General features: G+C 52.3%; 4 protein-coding genes across 4 annotated transcripts; all 4 read right to left on the bottom strand.

The window, feature by feature from the left end:
* Window positions 1–2,412: 2,412 nt before the first annotated feature.
* On the bottom strand, window positions 2,413–4,894 carry AOCY (Primary amine oxidase, lung isozyme; the record flags this gene model as incomplete). Its single annotated transcript, XM_032022990.2, has 2 exons — window positions 2,413–4,495; window positions 4,545–4,894. 2 exons carry the CDS (start codon window positions 4,892–4,894, stop codon window positions 2,413–2,415), a joined length of 2,433 nt encoding a protein of 810 aa, XP_031880251.2.
* Window positions 4,895–8,170: 3,276 nt separating this feature from the next.
* On the bottom strand, window positions 8,171–9,178 carry CGGC5_v006310 (uncharacterized protein; the record flags this gene model as incomplete). Its single annotated transcript, XM_032022989.2, has 1 exon — window positions 8,171–9,178. The coding sequence occupies one exon, from the start codon at window positions 9,176–9,178 to the stop codon at window positions 8,171–8,173; it is 1,008 nt and encodes a 335-aa protein (XP_031880213.2).
* Window positions 9,179–11,212: 2,034 nt separating this feature from the next.
* cocE-9 (Cocaine esterase) lies at window positions 11,213–12,976 on the bottom strand (the record flags this gene model as incomplete). The annotated part of the gene is made up of 1 exon (XM_032022988.1): window positions 11,213–12,976. One exon carries the CDS (start codon window positions 12,974–12,976, stop codon window positions 11,213–11,215), a length of 1,764 nt encoding a protein of 587 aa, XP_031880215.1.
* Window positions 12,977–13,804: 828 nt separating this feature from the next.
* Window positions 13,805–15,257, bottom strand: pelF-1-2 (putative pectin lyase F-1; the record flags this gene model as incomplete). The annotated part of the gene is made up of 6 exons (XM_032022987.1): window positions 13,805–14,360; window positions 14,422–14,456; window positions 14,514–14,594; window positions 14,647–14,668; window positions 14,721–15,035; window positions 15,112–15,257. 6 exons carry the CDS (start codon window positions 15,255–15,257, stop codon window positions 13,805–13,807), a joined length of 1,155 nt encoding a protein of 384 aa, XP_031880214.1.
* Between the last annotated feature and the right edge of the window lie 693 nt (window positions 15,258–15,950).

Genomic DNA, 15,950 nt, shown 5'->3' with positions numbered 1-15,950 from the left:
GCAGGGTATCTTGCCGGTGAGTACACGAGAGCGGCTGGGACCTGAGAAAGAAAAGAAAATGGAAAAGATGGATACCGTGAGACATCGCCTTCAGATCCGATCCTTCGGAGACATTGAGACAGCGCTGTTGGTGAGGCGGATTGACAGCGAGCTAAACCGGCTCAATCCCCGTGGTAATAGCCTCGATAAGGTGAACTCGTCTGTCTCTGCTAGACATGTCACCGTAGTGCCTGATTTACTTACGGAGACATTGGGGTGGATCCCTATCATTTTCCCGTTTCCCGCCCTTGACGTGCTAGCCGTGGAGCGTCATGGCAGACACCGAGGTGGCAGACACCGAACGACAGCCTCTGGTATGAAGAGAGCGCGCTAGGTCGCTTCTCGAAGTTGTGGCTGGATGGCTTCATGCGCGTGCTCGGCGCAGACTGGGCGACGGTGGCGTATCTCGAACCCCCTCGATAGCATCGGGGGGATACGATGGGATGATGGTATGGGAGACTATGGGAAGACTGCCGTTTGTCGTGCGATTGAGATGTGATAGGCTGGCCGGAATGCTCATATCTCGAACCTCGGTGCCTCGCAGTGGTAGTCGTATGTGGCCTGTCAAGCTGAATGTCTGAAACACCCAGCATCGAGGGAGAGCAGAAGAGGAGCTCTTTTGCTGCCCGACGATGACGACTGCGAATCTAGACGTCTAGCTGGTAAGACACAAGACGTTGTCCCGGATGTTGCTGGGGTTCCAAAAATGGCCGCAATGATGGGATCGTGAAATCATGCGCCGAGCTAATGCAAGTCCAAGGTAGTGACAGTAAGAGAGAACGCTGGAGATATTGCGAAGCATGAAGAAGCATGTGGCAAGGCGGAAGCCAGTAAGCCTCTTGCGGAGAGACTTGACCTCCACGAGTGAGGCGCTTTCAAGCTTCCGCCAGGTTACGTGACATCGTCTGGTACACCCCGCGGCGCCTTTGTCCTCCCAATCCGAGGGTTGGTTGCTGACGCCACGGCCGAGCTGGAGGGCCAATCGACGCCGGTCGCTACATGATCTAGGACATGCGCTACCGGCACTAGCGCGGGAAGAAGAGACATAAACAGAAACATGAGATAGCCACATAGCTTAAGAATCCATCTCGTGTGTGCGTCGGGAGACATCCACCGAAAGAGAGACAGTTGTGGGAGCTGTCAAGAAATAAAAAGTTCCCGGGCCAGGAATGCCAACGCCGGCCAGGTCTCAAGGGATTGCCGAGGACTCGCGAACCTGTCACTTGGCGTCTAGGGATGGACGGCTAGGGCCAGCACGGTATGCTCCGTTTCTCTGCGTAAGACACGTCGGCGATATTATCGACGACACCGTCGTGAATGTGTTTTTGGGGGGGCCCTGCTGCTGCCTGTGATGTTTCTAGCCGGGGAAACCTGGGAGTTGGGGCCGGCGCTTGTTGCTGTAGGGCGACCGGGCGACCGCTTGGCCGGGACACAATATTTGCTGCAACCGAGGAACGTTGTGGATTCCGCGCGGAGGCTGCTCCGGGCGATCAGCGATGATCAATGACCTGACAATCGGTACAGGTCTCACGGTCTCGAATTTTGGAGGCGTGAAGACGGGGCTGTCGCCTGCGTTGTTCCTGGAGACCCCGTCCTCTTCGTCCCTGATGATGATCTGTCGATCCTGTCATGCTCCCTTGGATGTTGACCGTTGTTAGGGAGAGTGGATGACAAGACGGGAGGGGACGGGAGGCATTGAGGAAGGGGGAAAGCAGAAAAATATACCTATTTCGGGCAGAATCTCCAATTTTAACTCTGCCTTTAATGACATGATTGGTGGAAGTCATCGATGTGGTTGCAGCACCAGTCGTCTTACTGCAGAGTCCGAGATCCTGTCGCTATTTTTCTCCAGCATTGGGCAGTGGTTCGCTAAGGGCACACGCGAAACATGGATCACCGTTGATATAAAGTTGTAACCTGTTTAATTAGATGATGGTTGCGCATTCTTGCGTTGAAAATACCTAACACAGATTGTGAACCGAGGCTGACCGATCCCTGGAACACGACTTTGTACTGCGACCCGCGCTAATATGTCGGCAGACACAACGGTGTATCCATGAAGACAGGAATAACTTGCGACCGGTTGAATGCACATCTTTCCGTGCCTCAGAATAAACAAGTGGTCAGATATCACGCCATTCCGATCGATCAAACTTCCATTCTGCATCGTGCTGTTTCTGGAAGAAGGAATTATTTTTACTGTAATTTCATCATGAGGAGACAATGCATCCCCTGATTCCCCCACCAACCCCGCTTCGCATTTCTTCTCCTCCGCCTTACTCTTCTCTCTCTGCGTCTCCTTGTCTCTGTCATATGCTCATGAATGTTCATCCTAGGATCATTAAGATTATGTACATTTCAGACCTGCATCACTTAGACAATGCTGTCCGTCTCATAATAAGGATCGTCGGGCAAGTAGGGAAACTTGCGAACGACAACATCGCCCTTGTACTCCCACAGGTCCACCTGGGTGGGCTCGTAATCCAAGCCGCAAGCATCGGTCTCGGCTCCGAAAGTCAACACGTCCGTGGTGTTGCCGTCGTGGTAGTTGATGCGGACCATGTTGACCGTCTCGACGTTGGGGCCGACCTCGAAGTAGTTGGCCGGCATGAACTGGATGCCCGAGTGCGCCGTGGTGAAGACCGTGGTGGGCAGGTCGCCGGTATGCGGGACGTGGTGCATGCCGAGGTTGAGCCACAGCACCAGGTCCGTCTGGTTCAGACTCTCGCCGTCAAAGAAGTCGTTGAAGTTGACGGGCGGGTTCTCGACGTCCTGGTTGTTGTATGGGTGGCTGCTGCGGGGCTCGGTGTCCTTGCGGACGGAGACCATGATGTCCTGCTCAGCCCATCGGGCCGCGTTCTTGAGGACGTTGGAGTCCTTCACCGTCAGGTGCGCGAGACCGGTGTAGGGCAGGATGCGGTAGGCGCGGTACTCGCCGTGCCTGTTCTTGACCTCCTGGTTGAGGACGAAGAGCTGGTCCTGGTTGTTGTAGCTCCAGTCGAACCGGCCCTGGTCCTCGTTCTCGATGAACTCGCGCTCGACCTTCATGGTGTTGAGGGCCTTGCCCTTGGACCACGGGTAGACCTGGGTAGTGGGCACCTGGTGCATGCGCTGGACGCTGTTCTCCGTGCCAAAGATGTCGAAGTCGGCCTTGAAGTTGAGGACGTGGTCGTGCATGGAGCCGGACAGGTTATCGTGGATCTTGAAGCCGTAGCCCTCGTTCTTGGCGTAGAAGGCAGCCTGGATGTAGCCGGAGGCGCGGACCTCGACCGCGACAGACCCGTCGAGGAAGAAGGAGTAGCTGAACATGTAGTCGTAGTTTCCGACAGTGGACACGGAGCGAACGGTGAAGTAGACGTTCTTGGTGGCGGTGACGTACTCCTGCGAGCTGTGGCGAGCCATCGGGTAGTCGGCGTCGTACTCGAAGAGGCAAATGCTGTTCAGGTGGGTGTGGGTTGTCTCGGAGACGTAGAAGGAGGAGTTCAGGTAGGTGGCGTATGACGGGCAGTCGTATCCCTTGAGAAGCTCGAAGGCGAAGGGGCCGAATCCGTAGTAGGTGTCGAGGTAGGCAACGTGAGACTGGGTAGGGTCACTGCCGGCGTAGTGAGCCAAGGCCTCCTGAAGGCCAAGCTCGTACAGGATTCTCTGACCCTTGTAGCGGATGTCGTAGAGGGCCATGCCGGTGTCGCGCGTGAAGCCGACGTAGAAGCTCCAGCCCATCCATTCGACGTACTTCCTGTCGGGGTCCACGGAGTATCTGGCACCTTGGGGGGCGACTGAGGTGGGCGGAGCGTTGGTGTCAAGAGGGAGGACCTCGCCCTGCTGGTCGGTCGCAGACCAGTCTCCAGCCCAGTTGCCGCCAAGCTTCTCGACCTTTCCGCTCCAGTAAGCGTTGCGGAACTCCTCAGTGGTCTCGTAGAAGATGCCATTGTAGTACCATCCCTCGACAGTCCATTGAGAAGGGTCACGGCCGGTGACGTCTGACATGAAGAACAGACCCATGGGCATCATGGACTCGACGTCGAAGATTGTGTTGGGGATGCTCCAGAACGTGTCCCAGCGCTGGACACGACCATCGTCCTGGTAGTAAGGGTCAATGCCCCAGATGGTAAGGGTGTCGTTGTCGAGGCCAAGAGCAGTAGCGTTCCACAGGTCCAGGGTGATATCTGCGACGGTCTTGCTGACGTCGTAGAGCCAATCTTGGGCGAGATCATCATCGGCATCCAGGTTGCGGACGCGGCCACTGGTCTTGCGGGTGTACGGGTAGTCAAGGCGCTCCCACTTGGTGGTGCCGTTAGTGACAGGAAGAGGGCCGACGATGATATCTTGGTACTCCGGGTCTTCGGAAGCGCTGAAGTCGATCAAGACGTGGGCGTAGCGGGCGGGGGCCGCGGCACTGCCATCAATGTATGCCAGTGCTTCGGACTTGTTGGGGGCCATGAGCTCCACAAGAACACTACCGATGTTAGTCTACGTCCCGAGCAGCTGGAATCTGGTTCACTTACATGGTGTTATCCCATGAGGTGGCGTTCTCACTCTGTGTGAGGTTCAGCTCCGTTTGAGCGAACAGCCACTCCGTGACGCCGGCTGCCTCGGGGCCGGTCAAGCCGCTCCAGATATTCTCCTTCGGGGCGTCAACGTCATTGGGGTCATGGACGACGCAGTCCGCAGGCTCTGAGCTGTTGCTGAGCTGGCGTTTGCTCATAGCATGGGCGAGGGCCTTGCGGCCATGGCCTTTGGCGCGCTGCTGAGCCCATGGGGCCTTAGGGAGGCCATTCACTTGAGGGATGATATCAGAGCCGAGCAGAAGCAGGGCTCCCAGACCGAGGGTGCGGGTGAGCGAAGAGAAGCCCATCTTATCTGAAGTGCAGTTGTCTTGTCAGGCAGGATGGAATACCCAAAGAGGCGCTTGGAGCTCTGAGATATCATATCTACATGAGACTGCTGGTGTTCTTTATGTACGGGACTCTCTCTGAACTCCATCGGCGAGATATCCGGCGATGATGTCGCAATACTGGCCAACCCCGACACCGGTGATGGAGTCGTATCAACGAGAATCTAGAATACCTCCATTAGACTATCGACTGACAGCGGTTTCCCATGTCACAACCAACATCCGTACCCTGATCTGGACTAACCTTGAACAGTAGGTCGAGCCGCCAACCAGCGGGAGCCTCATTTGCAGAACTCGGTTCGACACCAGACCGTTCCGACAAACATTGAGATGCGAGCTACGTGACCGGGCTTGCTATCATGCAGGAACCTTTGTGATGTACCCCACCCACAAGCGGGATGATCGCACAGAGTTGCTGAATTCAGTTCCGGCCCGTGGTAGACAAGCCGGGGGATGCTGATATCGCGGGCCGCGGCCAGCGGGACTTTCGGTTGCGGTTCATCCCAAATTCCAGCTGTAAGATGATGATGTGCTGCCAAACACGATTGTTCAGCGAATCTTGGCCGTTGGTTTGCCTGCCACCAGCTCGGCTGTCGAGATCACCAGGGTGCGTTGCTGCGGAGCATCGATTGATAAGACCAAGGCCAAGCTTGGATAGTAGGTCCGAGAAGAAACATTCGACCAATCGACTGGATTCTTCTCGCAAGCCGCGAAGAAACGGATTATCGGTTCGTTATCTTGGGGCCCAGTCCTGCGGGTTCTCTCCCAGGGCCGGTCCTTGCTCATCGGGTGGATGGACGGCTCCAGCATTGCCGGCCATGCGGAGAGGCTGGGCATGTGGGGTCATCAAAAGTTGCCTGTGAGCTTGATGCGGGGAGGATGATAAATCGTAGAAGGGATGAAAGAAAGTGGAAGAAATAACAACGACGAATGATGACGATGGGCAACGATACCAATGACGAAAATGACGACGATAACAGCGTTAAAACTACCTAGTTATAGAGTATAGGCCTACAAGAAAAGTAAGTGCTCTAGCATAGGAATCTGGAGCGGTCCCGTAGGGAATTGCCAGTGATTACGGCGACTTGTGCATGGAATTCCTAACTGGTGTTTTCGGTTGAACCCCACGTGGTTGGCAGCGGCCATCGATCCCATGACGGCCGAAGCCGTTGGAGCGCCTCTTGAACGATAGGTAAGGTTATCCTTGAGATGAAGCATACGTAATGCCGGAGAGACTAAGTTGACGTCGCAGTCTGCTTATCTCCCGTTCTTATCTCGGACTACCTAGCCAACCGGCAAGCCAGGCATGCCAGATGCGAGCTGGACCATGTGCGCCAAAATTCTCGCTGGGGAGGAAGGCGAATTAAACGTTGTGGTGACTATCTGAGTTCCACTTGTTAATAAGTCTAATCTGATCTAGCGGTTCAAACAATTGAATCAGGACTTGCCAGATGAACTTCAATGAAGAAATTCAAAGAATAACGAAGTGCCGTAGATTCGGGGGCGACCGCCATCCCAGCCCCACTTCCCACTTCCCGGCCGGATCCTGGGGTATGGATCATGATAAGCTCGCATACGTGCTGATAGGTAAACAGCCAGGCTCTCGCTGCCGAGCATGCAGTTCAACTGCTAGCCATGCTGGCTTGAGAGCTGGATGTGGAAACAAGCTTCGCCTATCGAAGCCCATGTCAGTAGTTGTGCGGGGTTTTCGGCCAACTTCGACTCCTATGCCCGACGGTCTGCCGTGACGTCGGCGTGGGGTTGATCTTTGGGCTCGAGAGCTCGCATGCTCTTTCAATGCAAGAGAACGACCAGCGGACAGACAGACAGAAATGACGTTTCCGAATCTGGCAGTTGGATTGACCAATTTTTGAAGTCCCATGCCGCCGGACACTCTCCGAAGTCGGTGAAAACCCCTCCGTGTTGTCAATCACGGTGATAAGATCAAGATTCTTCTTAGTGTTGAGAGGGAATTCCTTCAACATTCAAAATGAACATTTTTTTTGCTGATTATGCGTCTTATTTTCGATTTCGTCACGGAGTCTTGTAGTATTTTCCCGCTGAGGGCAAGACTTCACCGGTCTTACATCGTACACATGTAAGCAGTCTTCAGCAGCAACAGACCAAACGGCCGCGTATCCTTTCCCTAGTGAGTTATCAGTAAGTAAATTTAGATAGATAGGGTAAGATAAACAGACATCTGAAAACATTGCCAGTATCTTCAGTGATGCGTCTTTGCGTTGGGCGTTTGGTTCAAAAACCTTTACCCTGGAAGTAAAGGATGTTGAAGACAACAATCACTCATGGCTGTCTTCTTGAATATATAAACCGCCGTTCTTTTAGCAGTCACACTGGAGCATTCCCTGATATCACGTTTCAAGATGCAGTTCAGCGGGCGCCATGGCGCACTACATGGACGGCCACCCATCATGCTGGACCAATGAACAGTAGGCATCTTGCTGTCGTGGATCAAACTCTCCAGTCCGCACGTAGCATGTGGTCAGAATAGGGGTCTCTGCGGGCGTCTCCTTTGATTCTTCACGGATGATTTGTCGAAGGGCCGGAGTGACACTGTTCTTGAGCGCCCGCAAAGCTGCACGTCAACCGGTGAGACGGGGATTGGACGTGTAGCGTTGCTCCGACGCCTGTGAGTGAAGTAATAGCCAGTCGTGACCCGAGAGATTAGCTATGAGGTGCATTGCAACATTACCCGTCAAACAATGAATGCCACATGCTGTGGTAGATTTACTGCGGGGGCAGTCTACTGCTACGAGCTTACTTAGAAGACCAACTATTCTCTCTGTGCTAAAAAGACAACTTCTCTGACATACTCTCTATAACCATCAACGTCGTTATCGCTATTATTGTTGCTGTCTCTAAACGTGTCTATGGTGATAGCTATCCCATCGACTGCGAGATAACGTCGGTATAAGCATAACCCACTTTTCTCCAAATCTACCCCTTTAAAAGCTTTTAATTCGCGGGAATAAAAGGATATAAGTCGGATTAAAACATAATTCGCTACTACCCCGCATATGTATGTACCGACATCATCTCGCAGTCGATGGGATAATAGTCACACACATATTATTAGATAACCATCCTTACTGTCGTTCTGATCCATGTAAAGCTTAAAATCCATCATGCAAATAGGAAATATAGCCGCGTAGACACTTAGAAACGGAGACGGTCTCCACCCCACACCCAGACCTGTTACGCTTAGATTCATCCGTAGGGCTACTGGTGTTTGTGTCGAGAGGCAAGATAAAAGACAGCGCCTGCCAGGAAGATTAGAACGAATCCCAAACCAATTCCAACTCCCCATGCCGCTTGCGCATCTTCCTTCAGCGCATCCGTGCCTTTAAACAACAGGATCCAGCCGGCTTCTTTCTTACTTAGCTCCGTGGACGCACAGTAGCAGCTATCAAAGAAGCCAATAAGCTCCCATATAGAGATCAGCAGAAGCCATACAGTATTAGCCACTAGCAAGAAGCATCCCAGTAGCCGCAAGAAAACTGCCAAGGCTCTGCAGATATGTGCTCCTAATCCAAACCCATTCTCTGGTGGCTTCTCGAAACGTTCCTTCTCATATTCTCGCATGGCCACGTGAGAAAGTGCCGCAGAGACAAGTAGAGATACGCATGCTGCAGTTGATAGGATGCCATAGATGAGGTAGCCACCCGATCGGCAACCCAGACCCTTGACGACCGTCTCAAAGGCCAGGATGAATGCAAGCATTGTGGTACCCCACTGGACCAGGATGCCCATGAGAATCGAGAAAGCAACGTTTTTCCAAAAGATAGGCTTTGCCCCAGAGAGCTCCTCCAAATTTGAGTACTCGTACAAATGGGGCGGAGGGCTAGTGGTGCTGTTGTTATGTGTGGGGTTGGCTTGAGATCCTGCTGGAGATGACTGTGAATCAGCTTGAGATGCAGGTTGCTGCGGACCAGCTGATATCAATTCGTGCGGACGAATCGCATCCTCAAATGCGATGAGAAGATTATTGGCGAAGTTGATCCAGGTCAGCGTACGGGCGTAATTAAAGGCTGGTCCTTCTTGCTTCTGGAATCCAGCGACATTGAATATCCAGAGATTTGGGGGTGTACGGCGACTATCTTCATTTCCATTTACCGAATCCTGTGCGTTGACGGATGACGATGGTGGATCAGCCAGGAAATCACCTGCAACTTCAATTCCAGGTTGATAGCCGTCAGGCCCAGTCTCATCGTCGAGCGCCGTTTGCATGGTTTCTGCTTTGTTCTGTGTGCCCACAAGGATCCAGCCCCATATGACAGGAACCTAGATTGTTTTTGCAATTAGCACTGGCCTTTTTCGACCTCAAATATCCTCACAGGTAAGTAAAAGCTTGCATACCAGCCAGATCCAGAGAGATCCAGAGGAAAGAATAAGGGCTTCCTCAGTATTGCCCACTTTCGTTTGCAGGGATCCTACCGCCGTGAAAATCCAAGCTATGATTGCTACGGACATCTGAGCCACAAGTGACAGCGTTACCCCTCGTCGAGTCGACTCTAAATAGTCTCGAGCTTGTTTCCACCACCGCTCGTGTTTGTCCAGGAAGACTTCTCTGGCCAGCGACTGTTCTGTCTGTTTGAGACGAGTGGGTGCTTGTTGTGCAACTTCAGCGATTACCACAGCAGCATCTGCTCTTTCTGACATTTTTCCCCTGTCTTCCCTTAAATACACTCTATGACGGCTTTTAAGGCTCCTGAATGCCTTATGAATCCACGTCTTATTCAGGATCGTGATCATGAGTGAAATTGTCATTAGCATGGGACTTCCAAGCCCAACGCAGACACTCAAGATGTCAGAGTCGATACCCCCTGTCTCGTATGGCAGCTGCGCCGTAAGGGCCAGCCATGGAAGAAGATAGCTTGTTGACCCGGCAGCGAAACGATTGAAATTCGTGGCCTGATAATTCAGTAAGATAACGTTGGCGATTGTCTCACAGTAACTGTGACAGACAGGGATGGATGTTGAAGCTTACCATTTTGATGTGTCCGCGGCTGCAATAGTCCCTGCAAAGAGACAGACTGACCCCCCAGGAATCATTGACGATTCTTTTGTTCTCTTCTACATGAAATAGCCTGTTGCCATGAATATCCATGATGAGGCCTTCTGCAATATTCTCTTGACTTGTCGCGTTGTTTTTGATCCACTCATCGTGAATCTTGTGGGTGCACTTAGAGTACCAATTGTCAGCACCGCTAGTATCCTTAGTTGGTACGATCTTTCTATCCAAGAAATTCCCAATATCATCGAAGTAAAGTGTTGCGTTCTGGCCGAGTGAAACCATGGCTTTGTGTTGGTCTATGTGACACGTGTGCAACGGTATCTAGGATCGGGTTTCGACTGTTATTGGAAGCCGGAGGAGTGACCGGCCTGGCAGAGCTGCGAAAATTCTAAGGTCAAGTGGCATCAGTTTACATAGCTTGTCAAACCATGGGAGATGGAATGGTTGGGCGCGAACATTTGTACTCTTTTCCAGCGGCGCCCACGCCAGCCTGTGTGGCGGCCTCCCTCTGGTCAGCCTAGCACTGCCCAGATACGAGGTTTGACTGCCGGAGTTCGGGTGAGATTTTCTTGCAAGGTACGGATCATTGGTTGCGTTCGTTGATAAGAGCTGAGGGGAATCATGCAGGCTCCCGCTGTGCAACACCGTGCCGACATCGAAGTTGCCACGAGGCTGCTTGAGGGGTCGCAATGCTAAACAGAATACGGAAGTCATCAGCTCGTTATCTCTCACTGCCTCAAAATATCACTCCCATGTGACTGTCAATCTTGAGTGACTAGACCTTATTGAGAAATACTTCGCATGTATGCCTAAAACATTTCGGTGACAGTCGTGAATTGAGCCTCACAATTCTCTTCACGGCAACCTCAGGCCTCCATGGCGCAGTGATTTGGCGCCCGATCAGCCACACGATAGGGCCACAATCATCAAATGTCTTCAACTCTACACTTCAGTTCAAGGGGCACAAATATGCTTCGTATATCTCCGACTATGGGGTACCGGTAAGAACAGGTTAATTTTCATTGTTTCTCTAGTCTTCGATAGGAATACTATTGCGAAGGCAAATCTTTCCCCGTTGAAATTTTAATGAATGCGAATAGGTATTCGTGTAGATAGTCTTGGGGCACACAAAGATCTAGATAAGTCCCCTTGACGTACAAACAAACAATTACCACCTAAGTGCGGTGGATGCATCTTTTATCCTGCATCGTGAACTCAAACTCGCAGTCAAATTCAGCCTGTGATGTTCACAAGGAGGACTCCGGGACCAATAAGAAGCTATCATACTTCCCGTCAACATGCATAACGCACTTCTCAGGACCAGCCGCTACCTTCTTGTGGTAGGGCGGATTACGGATGATTTCTTGGCCGGATATTACCAGACGGATAGATTCTCCGGCCGAAAAGAATGTGCTGCTTGGATACAGTGCAATGTCGACTTGAACGATTTCGCCAGGCCGAAGCGGCTGGTCCGAGATGCCAGAGCTGACAGGGAGCCATGGTTTTGAATGTATCTGGTCCAGCTCACGACGTGATGCTCGGCAAAACCCTCGAGTAACCCAGTCATCAGTGAACCCGACAGACCCGTGAAAGCGAACCGGCTTCCCCTTCACGTCGCGCTTATCAACGGCGGTGAATAGGAAGAGGTCATTAGGTACAGGGCTCTGTCCGGGTTTCCCGCGAACTTCGGCCCAAAGTCGAAGCTTCATCTCTCCTGTCAACTCCGTGTCTTGGTCAAACCGGAAGTCAAAACTGACTTGGCCATTGGTACACTCATAACATAGCTCGGTTGATTTCTCTGGATTTGATCGTGACAGACCGGAAGGGCCAAGACGCAGCTTAGACCAAGTAACTCCTGGCAATGGCCAAGCCTTCTCACCCCGCCGCTCATGAATAACGTCCCGACTTGACCGTACCTCAAGCGTCACGGGTGGATGGGATAGAAAGCCGTTGTTACTCTCGCCCTTGACGAAACAGTCCATGAATTGCTTTGTCAGATGTTGAACTTCGGGCGAGTAGAAGACGTCCCATTTGCCTCCGCGATGTGTGTAGATCCATTTGTGGCGTGATCGAGCCCGAGTGAAAGCCCGGAAGGAGCCTTGTGTGTGAAGGCAATGGTCCGAGAATGACCCACATACTAGCATGGGAAGTTCGATGTCATCAACCGGAGCGGCTTTCTCCCGCCAGTACGTGTTCATCAATGGATGCTTTACGAGCATTCCGGCAACGCTTGCGTCGTTGTCCTTGATAAAATCGGCCGCAGAGCCGGTAAGGGCAGGCTTGACCTCTGTGTGCCACCAAAATGTGAGGAAGCCAGCATCTTCAATGCCTCCTGGGCAGATCGAGTCTTGATGAGGGTCGGTGAGCCTCTCCCATGGCACGATGCATTTCAATGCGGGTGGCGGACCTCCATAGTGACGGCAGGCAGCAACGTGAAATTGTGTGATGGCTAGGAAACTGACGCCGTTGAGACCGACGGCACCATCGCACCATGGCTGTCGCGCCACCCACTCGATGGCTTCATAATATGCCTTGGATTGATTGTCTGACATGACAGTAGCCATCCCCTCGCTGCCACTGAAGCCGGGAAGATTGAGATTGACAACAGCGTAGCCAGCTGGGACCCAAAGGTTTGGGTCAGGAGACTCCCAACTAGTGACATTCGAGAACTTTGGTTTACCCCCAGCCTGGGGAATCAGTCGATACTGATGCGGCGGGCCGCCAAGAGGCGTCTTTCCCAAGGCTGGAAGCTTATGGTTGTCATATGGATGGGCGCACATAACCACGGGGACCTTGCGGCTATCCTCCTCGGCCCGGCGTGATCTGAATACGTTGGCGAGAAGTTTTGTGCCATCGGGAAGCACGACTCCGACGTCATACTGGCACAAGATATCGGAATCTGCTGGCACAAGGGTGCATTGGGGATTGAAAATCTGGCATGTGGTGACAGCACGAGACAGCAAAGGGCGAAGAGAATACCACAAATTAGAGGCTTGTCGAAGCTCATCCATACTGGGCGGACTTGGTCGAAGGTAGATGTAGGAGAAAGGTTCGCGCAAGGAATGGAAATCCACACAAACTACCTAAGCTCGCGACCAATGCCTTCTTATGCATTTTAGGAATTACACATGTCATTACATCACTCCTATCATGATTCAATTTCTGTGGCAATATCAGATGGACACTCTGTCTCATCAGTGAACGAAAGAAGATCGCACACAGGCGTCAGTACCAACAAAACTCCGTCGGCGGTTAGCAGCCTCCCGACCAGCCCGATCTTCATCCAATATTAATACATCGGTATGTCACGGTCTCGCATTACAATTACAAAGGACTGATTACAAGCGTCGCAGAAAACCAGCCAGTTTTCGCCTGGCGGCGTGGAATTTGACAAGCATCGGCTTCCCCATCGTCGGAGATCCCAAAAAGGCAATGCCGCCGTCTACGTATATCCGAAGCTAATGGCACAATAAGTCTTGCCGATCAACCTTGCAGGTTTGAAGCTACACTCCGACGACCCAAGTTTGTTTTGGTTTGGGAAGCCTGCGGTGGTAGCTAAAACTCCAAATTACAAGTTGGTTGTATGTTTAGCTAGGGGGGGGGGAAAGCTTCTCGCCTTGTATCACCTGCCATGAAGCTTATGCTGCATGTTTGGACATCCGGTCAAACTTATGACATGGTCTTCTTGTACCAAAAGAACTTGGATAATACGTATATATGTATGTATGGTAGAATATGCGGCGTAGTATTTACGCAGTCAATAAAGTTACATGAGAATGGAAATATGTGCTTGGCTATTGCCGTGGGGTTTTTCCAAGATTCTTGTGACGACGGAAGACCTAGATCTTGCCGATTCCAGCCTTGCCCGTCACGGTGGACTTGACGTTGCTAGCCTGGATGGGGGTGACAAGGTTGGCCTTGCTCTTGCCCAAAGCACTCAGAGCCGCGGTGCTCTTAAGGCTAGGCCAAGCGCCGCTGCCGGACAGAGAGTTGGCGACACAGTTGCGGCCGAGCGAAGAGCTGCAGGTGGAGATGGAGCCAGAGTCGGGGACGTCAAAGATGTTTGCACCGCTGGAGCTCGAGTCGGTGGTGATCGGGGTCTTGGCGTTGGAGAAGACGTTGCCCTCGAGCAGAACGTTGGTGCCCTTGGTGATGTCAAAGTTGTGGCCGAGGTTGTCGGAGAAGTAGTTGTTGACCGCCTGGACGGTAGTGCCGGTGCCGCTGATCTTGGGGGCGCGACCAGACATGTCATGGTACCAATTTCGGTCAAGAGTCACCTTGTCACCATCGGCGACGAACATGGTGCCCCAGTACTGATTCTTGTTGCAAGAGTTGGAGTATGCGGTTACGCCGTCGAATTCGGTGTTAGAGATGGTGAAGGTGCTCGGGTTGAAGCTGATGGAGAAACCCGTTAGCTGTTGTCAAACCGGCCATTGAGGGATATGGATGGACTTACTGCGAAACGATGAACATGCGGCCCGCCTTGCTAAACTACATCACCAATGTCTTAGCACTCTTTCTGAACTTCTGTTGAATCAATTCACTCACCTTGCAATGGTCGATCCAGAGACCGTCCACTCCCTCAATGCTCATGCCATCGCCGCCCCAGACGTACTGAGGGTTAAGGTCCTGAAGGCATTGTAAGTCAATAGTCTATAGCATGTGCCTTGATCTGCCTTACCGTGATGTGAATGTTTTGGATGCTTCGCAAGATTAGTCAATGAAGGACAGGTCTCCGGGGGCGTGGTCACGTACATGACATTCTTGGTACCCTGGGGAATCTTCAAGCCCTTGCCTTGGATGATGCCCTTGCTGCCGACGCCCACGATACTCTTGTTACTGCCAACAGTGAGTTGGGTCTTCGCAGCCTTGTCGTACTTGACGTCGACCTCGCTCTCGTTGGCATCGCACGAGTCCTTGCCGATGGTGTCTTGTCCACCGTTGCTGGCGTTGCAGCCGGACTTGGCACGGCATCCCTTCTCGGACACGGTGCCCTCGCTGCCAATGTAGTTGAAAGTCTTGTCGATCAGGATGACACGCGCGGTGCTGTCAGACAGCCAGGTCTTGAGTCTATAAATCGCAGTATTAGCACGTGCATGTCCGATGGTCACAATTTGAACTCAGAGGATTGGATGGAAGAACTAACTGTGCAATGTCAGAAGGCGCCGCAGCTTTAGCAGAACCTCCGCCAGTGACGCCGGTCGCGAAACCATAGGCCGTACCAACGACCTGCGCGGCAGCCAGAGAAGGGGAAAGCGCCACAAGGGCCGCAAGAAGAGTTGTGGGGTACATGACGAAGAATGGGAAGTTGGAAGCGGAAACGAGGGAATGGAAAAGAGCGTGTGACTAGCGACTAGCGATCCGGCTCAGTGTTCGACACGCGGAGCTTCTTTATGGTTTTCATCTTGGGCAGTCTATTGAAAGTCTGGGGTCGGTAGAGCTCAACCCACCCTACTGGTTCGTAGTTTTCAGTTGATAGGTGGATTCAAGGTTAGAATCATGTAAATGAATGTCTAACCTACTGGGGACTGACTACCGTTACATTATCGATCCAAACGCGCCATGTGCTCCTGGCATACGATCGAATACGGCGCGTAGGCTGCCGTGTTGGGAATCCCAAGATGGAGATATACGCCTAAAACGGGATAGCTAACCCGTTACGCCGCCCTAAGGCGTTCGTCTCAAGTCGTAAAGCACCGCTTAGCCAATACACACGGATCCCTGGATGCCACCTGATTCTCATGAGGATCGCCCACCGGGGAAAACTTGCCAAAAAAGGCATGGTCACTGGTCGACGGAAAGATTAAAGGGCCCTTGTGCCACGTTTCACTGGCGCAAACGAGAGTCAGGAATATATTTTCCGCCAGGTTGGCAATTTACGTTTCTGGATAGGACTTGGCTTAAGGTGATTTCGCAGGCAACAGAAGACAGAAACGTTTCTGTGTTGCTCAAACAGAGATCGAGAGTTAGTTTCAACGTACCAGC

This window comes from Colletotrichum fructicola, assembly GCF_000319635.2.
Source record: "Colletotrichum fructicola Nara gc5 chromosome Unknown KSG_Nara_v1_contig03, whole genome shotgun sequence".
NCBI classification, from domain to species: Eukaryota; Fungi; Ascomycota; class Sordariomycetes; order Glomerellales; family Glomerellaceae; genus Colletotrichum; species Colletotrichum fructicola.
This window is presented reverse-complemented; position numbering and strand designations above follow the sequence as displayed.